At 51.5% G+C, this 6,654-nt stretch overlaps 1 protein-coding gene across 1 annotated transcript in view; it reads right to left on the reverse strand.

Annotated features, from left to right (window-relative positions):
• RECQL4 (RecQ like helicase 4) overlaps window positions 1–6,648 on the reverse strand; it is a 7,887-nt gene extending 1,239 nt beyond the window's left edge. The window contains exons 1-2 of the mRNA XM_015652956.1: window positions 6,596–6,648; window positions 6,415–6,507 (exon numbers count right to left, since the gene is read on the reverse strand). Coding sequence (XP_015508442.1) covers window positions 6,415–6,430 — 16 coding nt within the window. The 5' untranslated portion in view covers window positions 6,431–6,507; window positions 6,596–6,648. The remainder of the gene's footprint in view (window positions 1–6,414; window positions 6,508–6,595) is intronic.
• Window positions 6,649–6,654: the final 6 nt, after the last annotated feature.

Consider the following 6,654-nt stretch of genomic DNA (forward strand, 5'->3'; position numbering starts at 1 on the left):
GTGGTGAGCTCCATCTCCACCAAGAACCAGGAGGTCCGTGAGGTTCTTCACTGTGTGGTGAGCTCCATCTCCACCAAGAACCAGGAGCTCCATGCAATTCTACACCACATGGTGAGCTCCATCTCCACCAAGAACCAGGAGGTCCATGCAATTCTACACCACATGGTGAGCTCCATCTCCACCAAGAACCAGGAGGTCTGTGAGGTTCTTCACTGTGTGGTGAGCTCCATCCCCACCAAGAACTGAGATGTCAAGGAGGTTCTCCAACTTCACTGGGTGGTGAGCTCCATCTCCAGCCAGACCTCATGAACAGAGGGCATCAAGCAATTGTCTCCATCCCTTCCTGCCCGGATGTGGAGACAAGGAGAAGTCCTTGAGGTCCATCCCAGCCTTCTGGCCACGTCACTGCCTGGCTCTTCTCTGGGAGAGTCACGAGGAACATCCCGGCTCTGTGGGGGTCTCCAAGGGGTTGGGAAAGTGGGAGAAGTTCACCTGGACACCAGGGGACCACGGTGACAATTTTCCCCCACAGGGAAGAGACCTGAGAGGTCCCCATGGGAGAGGTGGCCCAAGGGGATCATGGTGGCCGATTGTCCATCCTGGAGGAGCTGGGTGGGCTGGATGTCCCCACATGTCACGATGTCCATCCCATCCCACACACGTTGGCATCACCGGGACCTGTCCCAGCACCCACTGGGTCCTTGTTGGACCTGTCCAAGGACCTCCAATCTGCTCCTGCTTCTTCTGGGCCAATCTTGGTGTCCATCATCAACTCCTGGACCCATCTTGAGGTCCATCATTTCCTTCTGGTCCTACAGGACCCATCTTGGGGTCCAGCATCTCCTCGTGGTCCTCCTGAGCCTATCTTGGAGTCCATCATCAACTCCTGGACTGATCTTGGGGTCAAACATCTCTTACTCCTTCTGGGCCCATCTTGGAGGCCATCATCTCCTCCTCATGCTCCTGAACCCATCTTAGTGTCCATCATCAGCTCCTGGAGCCATCCTGGGGTCCGTCTTCTCTTCCTGGTCCTCCAAGTCTCACCTTGGTGCCCATCTCCTCCAGGATCCATCCTGGTGTCCATCATCTCCTCCAGGACCCACCTGGTCACCCATCTCCACCTGGTCCTGCCCAGCCCACCTCAGTGTCCCCAGTGTCCTCCAGGACCCATCTTGGTGTCCCTGATCTCCTCCTGGACCCACCTTGGTGCCCCCCAACCTCCTCCAAGACCCACCTGAGCACCATCATCTGTTCCAGGTCCCACCTGAGCACCCCCAACTCCCTCCAGGTCCACCCAAATCTCCACCAGGTCCCACCTTGGTGATCTCAACCAACCTTGGTGTCCCCATCTCTCCCAAGTTTCACCTTGATGATCCCAAATCTTCTCCAGGTCCCACCTTGGTGATCCCAGATCTTCCAGGACTCATCCTGGTGCACCCCCACCTCATCCAGATCCTCCAGATCCCACCTTGGTGTCCCCAAATCTCCACCAGGTCCCACCTTGGTGCCCCAACTTTCTCCGAGACCCACCTTGGTGCTCCTCAATCTTCTTCAGATCCTCCAGGTTTCACCTTGGTGCCCCCAACCTCCACCAGGTCCTCCAGGTCCCATCTTGGCCCCACCACTTCCAGGTCCCACCTTGGTGCCCCCAAAGCTCCAGATCTTCCAAGACCCACCTGGGCACCATCACCTGCTCCAGGTCCCACCTCAGCACCCCCCAGTCTCCTCCAGGTCCTACCTTGGTTCTCCCAAATCTCCTCCATGTCCCACCTTGGTGTTCCCAAATCTCCACCAGCTCCTCCATGTCCCACCTTGGTGACCCCAGATCTCCACCAGGACCCACCTTGGTGACCCCAAATCTCCACCATGTCCCACCTTGGTGACCCCAGATCTCCAGGTCTCAACTTGGTGACCGCAAATCTCCTTCAGGTCCCACCTTGGTGATCCCAAATTTCCTCCCAGGTCCCACCTTGGTGACCCCAAATCTCCTCCAGGACCCACCTTGGTGACCCCAAATCTCCTCCAGGTCCCACCTTGGTGCTCCCAAATCTCCTCCAGCTCCTCCATGTCCCACCTTAGTGACCCCAGATCTCCAGGTCTCAACTTGGTGACACCAAATCTCCACCAGGTCCTACCTTGGTGACCCCAAATCTCCTCCAGGTCCCCCAAAATGGAGAAGTCCCCAAGGCCAGGAGGGTCTCATTGGTGGGGGGTCCCCAAGATCATGGGGGGTCCCATGGGTGGGAGGTCCCCAAGATGAGGATGGTCCCCAAAGCAGGAGGAGATCCCAAAGTAGGAGAACCCATGGGGGGGTTCCCAAGATCCTGGGAGGGTCCCCAAGGAGGGGGAGGGGGTCCCATGGGTGGGGTCCCCAAAAATGGGAGAGGGTCCCATGGGTGAGGTCCTCAAAATGAGGGGTCCCACAGTGGGGAGGTCCCCAAGGTCTTGGAAGGGTCCCCAAAGTGGGGTGGGCTCCCATGGAGGGGTTTCCAAGGTGAGACCCCAAATTGGGGTGGGGGGGTCCCCAAAGTCCTGGAAGGGTCCCAAAATTGGGGGGGGTCCCATGGAGGGGTCCCCAAGGTGAGACCCCAAATTGGGGTCGGGGGGGGTCCCCAAGGTCCTGGAAGGGTCCCCAAAGTTGGGGGGGAGTCCCATGGAGGGGTCCCCAAGGTTGGGACCGACCCCGAAGTGGGGGGATCCCCAAATTGGGGTGTGGGGGAGGTCCCCAAGGTCCTGGAAGGGTCCCCAAATTGGGGTGGGGTCCCATGGAGGGGTCCCCAAGGTGGGAACTGACCCAAAAGTGGGGGGGGGGATCCCCAAATTGGGGTGTGGGGAGTCCCAAAGGTCATGGAAGGGTCCCCAAAGTTGGGGGGGCTCCCATGGAGGGGTTCCCAAGGTGAGACCCCAAATTGGGGTGTGGGGGAGGTCCCCAAGGTCCTGGAAGGGTCCCCAAANTCATGGGAAAAAAAAAAAAAAAAAAAAAAAAAAAAAAAAAAAAAAATCCCACATTTTTTGATCCCAAATCCTGGTTTTTAAGACCCACCCCCTTTTTAGAAGAAACTCATACTTTTAGGAGAAAAAAAAAAAAAAAAATCACATTTTTGTGGCCAAAATTCCAGTTTTAAGCCCCAAATCCCACATTTTTAGAGCCCCAAATTCCAATTTTTGAGGCCAACCTCCCTTCATTTCCTACCCTTTCCCTGGGAAAAAGCAGGAATTCCGTAATTCCCGGTCTCACCGGGAATAAAAACGCCGTTGGTCCTTCGGGCCACTTCTTCCAGAGTGGGAAGGGCTTCCTCCTCCTCCTCAGGAATTTCCTCCTGGAATGATCCCAAATCCTTCCCTGCGTGCACAAAACGGGCAATTCCCTCTAAAATCCATGGAAAAGAACCCCCCTCACCCTTTTCCCGCTGTTTTATCCCAAAAAATCCCCTCAGAAATCCCAAAAAAACCCCAGCTCACCCGGGCATTCTGAGGCCCAGTGGCCTTTCCCGCCACACCGGAAGCAAAGATCGGATCCGGCCCCGAACTTTTTCCTCCATTTCTGTTTCCAAATCTGGGGGAAAAAAAAATTCCAAACCCAGAAATTCCAGCGGGGAAAAGGCTGGGGATTCCCAAAAAAAAAAATTGGGAAGGTTTTACCCGTTTCCGAAGGAATTTTCCCCTCAGGTTTCCGCGGGAATACGTTTTTCTCTTCAGGTTGAGGAGGACGAAATTCCCGCCATTTCTGGGCTGGACTCTGAGGGAAAAGAGGGATTAAAGCCAGAGGGAACCTTGGAAAAGCTGGAAAAAAACTGAATTTTGGGTTTCCCAGTTTTGGAGGTTCTCAGGTTTTTGGGATTTTTCTTATTTTGGGGTCCTTATTTTTGGTTTTATTTTAAGGAATCTTGAATTTTGGGATTCTTCCCATTTTTATGCCCTACAGTCACATTTTTATGAGGAAAAACCTATTTCTGGGGACAAATTTCCCGACTTTATTCTGTAAAATCCTATTTTTATGAGGAAAAGAAATCCCAACTTTTTGGGACAGATTCCCCATTTTTATGGGAAACAAAATCTGGGGTTTTTTGGGCAAATTTCCCATTTTTATATGGAAAAAAAATACCATTTTTTTTGGGCACAAATTCCTCATTTTTATGGGAAATATGAATTTTTTTAGGACAAATTCCCCATTTTTTTGCCCTAAACCCCCATTTTTATGGTCCTTAACTTTGGGGTTTTTGATTTTGGGATGGTCTCTAATTTTGGAGGTCCCTAATTTTGGGATTCTCCAATTTTTAGGGTCCCTGATTTTTGGGATTCCCTAAATTTGAGGGATCCCTGATTTTTGAGGTCTGCAAATTTTGGATTCTTTCATTTTAAGGATCTTTCATTTGGGAAGGTCCCAAATTTTGGAATTCTCCAACTTTTAGGCTCTGATTTTTGGGGTTCTTCATTTTGAGCTCCCTGATTTTGGGATTCTCCAAATCCCAAATCTTCCCATCTTGGAAAAATATCCCAGAAAAACTGAGAAAAACTGGGAATTACCGGGTTCTGCGCGTGGGTTTGGGTTTTTCCTTCTTTTCCTCCTCTTCCAGGATTTTTTCCAAGCGATCCGGTGCCTTCCCAGCTCCATTTTGGGATTCCAGCCCCTCTCCCTCATCCTCATTTTCCTTCTGGATTTGCTTCATCCCAAAAATTCCTGGATCAGATCCTTGGAGGCCCCTCCGGAGCTTGGCCGGAGCCTCCGTGGCGCCTCCACCTTCCCGGGGCCTTTTCCTCACGGAATTCCCAATGGATTCAGGCTGGATTTCCTCTTTTTCCCTCACGGATCCCGCTGGGAATTCCCGTTTTTTAGGGGATTCCTGGCACCTCTGGATCCAGCCGGGATCCAGCGATCCCAAAGTTTGGGCCACCCTCTGCTTCAGCTGCTGGAATTTTTCGGGAATGGAAGGAAAACTGGGATTTATTCCCGTCGGGAGCTTGAGGGGACCCAATCCCGGCACCAAGGGAGGAAGGATGAGGTCTTCAAATTCCTCAGAATCTCCGGATTTTTCGGGATTTTCGGATTTTCCTTCATTCTGTGAAGGCTCTGCTGGTGAAGCTTCGGCTCCATGCTCCGGGTTTTTTTGGGATTGGGGAATTTTTGGGATTCTTCTGGGATTTGGGGTCCTCCGAGGGGTCAGAGGAGGCTCCTGGAGGAAAGGGAGGAGTCAAATCCCAATTTTTTTTCTCCTCTGGAATTCCAAATCCCAAATCCAACAGGGCCTGGATTTTAGGGGTCCCTGATTTTGGAGAAATCCAAGTTTTGGGGCCTCCAATTTTTAAAGGATTCCTGGTTTTGGGATTCTCTGATTTTGGGATTCTCCANTGGGAAAACCTGAGGGAAAAAGCAGCAAAAAGGGTGGGAAAAATGGAGAGGAAAATGGTGGGAAAAGGGTGGGAAAACCTGAGGGGGAAAGGGTGAGAAAACCTGAGGGGAAAAGGGTGGGAAAACTGAGGGGGAAAGAGTGGGAAAACTGAGGGAAAAGGGTGGGAAAAATGGAGGGAACAAGGGAGGGAAAACAGAGGGGAAAAAGCAGTAAGAGTGGGAAAATGGAGAGGAAAGTGGTGGGAAAAACTGAGGGAAAAAGGGAGGGAAAACTGAGGGAAAAAGCAGCAAAAAGAGTGGGAAAAATGGAGAGGAAAATGGTGGGAAAAAGGGCAGGAAAACCTGAGGGGAAAAGGGTGGGAAAAACTGAGGGAAAAGGGTGGGAAAACCTGAGGGAAAAAGCAGCAAAAAGGATGGGAAAAATGGAGAGGAAAATGGTGGGAAAAGGGTGGGAAAAGGGTGGGAAAACCTGAGGGGGAAAGGGTGGGAAAACATGAGGGGAAAAGGGTGGGAAAACTGAGGGAAAAGGGTGGGAAAACTGAGGGAAAAGGGTGGGAAAACTGAAGGGGAAAGAGTGGGAAAACTGAGGGAAAAGGGTGGGAAAAATGGAGGGAACAAGGGAGGGAAAACTGAGGGAAAAAGCAGCAAGAAGAGTGGGAAAAATGGAGAGGGAAATGGTGAGAAAACTGAGGGAAAAAGGGAGGGAAACACTGAGAGGAAAAGGGTGGGAAAACTGAGGGAAAAAACAGCAAAAAGAGTGGGAAAAATGGAGAGGGAAATGGTGGGAAAAATGGCAGGAAAACCTGAGGGGGAAAGGGCAGGAAAACCTGAGGGGAAAAGGGCGGGAAAACCTGAGGGGAAAAGGGCGGGAAAACTGAGGGGGAAAGGGTGGGAAAAACTGAGAGAAAAAGCAGCAAAAAGGATGGGAAAAATGGAGAGGAAAATGGCAGGAAAAAAAGTAGGAAAAATGGAGGGGAAAAAGAGATGGAAAAAAAGGCAGGAAAAAAGAAAATGGGAAAAAGGATAGGAAAAAATAGACTGGAAAAAGGGCAAGAAAATCTAACCAGAAAGGACCCTCATGATGGCTTCGGCCTGGCCGGGCCGGAAGGAATCGTATCCCAAAATTCTCAGAGCTTCCAGGACTTGTTCCGGAGGATCTGTGGGATTCAGGAGGTGGGAATGTGGATTTTTTTTCCCCATGTTTTTTATTCTGTGATTTTTCCATGGGTTTGCTCTGGGATTTACCTGGGATTGTCCCGTCGGGGTTTGGGGGGTAAAGGGGATCCACAGGGGGTGGAGGAGGG

This window comes from Parus major, chromosome 2 (assembly GCF_001522545.3).
Source record: "Parus major isolate Abel chromosome 2, Parus_major1.1, whole genome shotgun sequence".
Lineage (NCBI taxonomy): Eukaryota > Metazoa > Chordata > Aves > Passeriformes > Paridae > Parus > Parus major.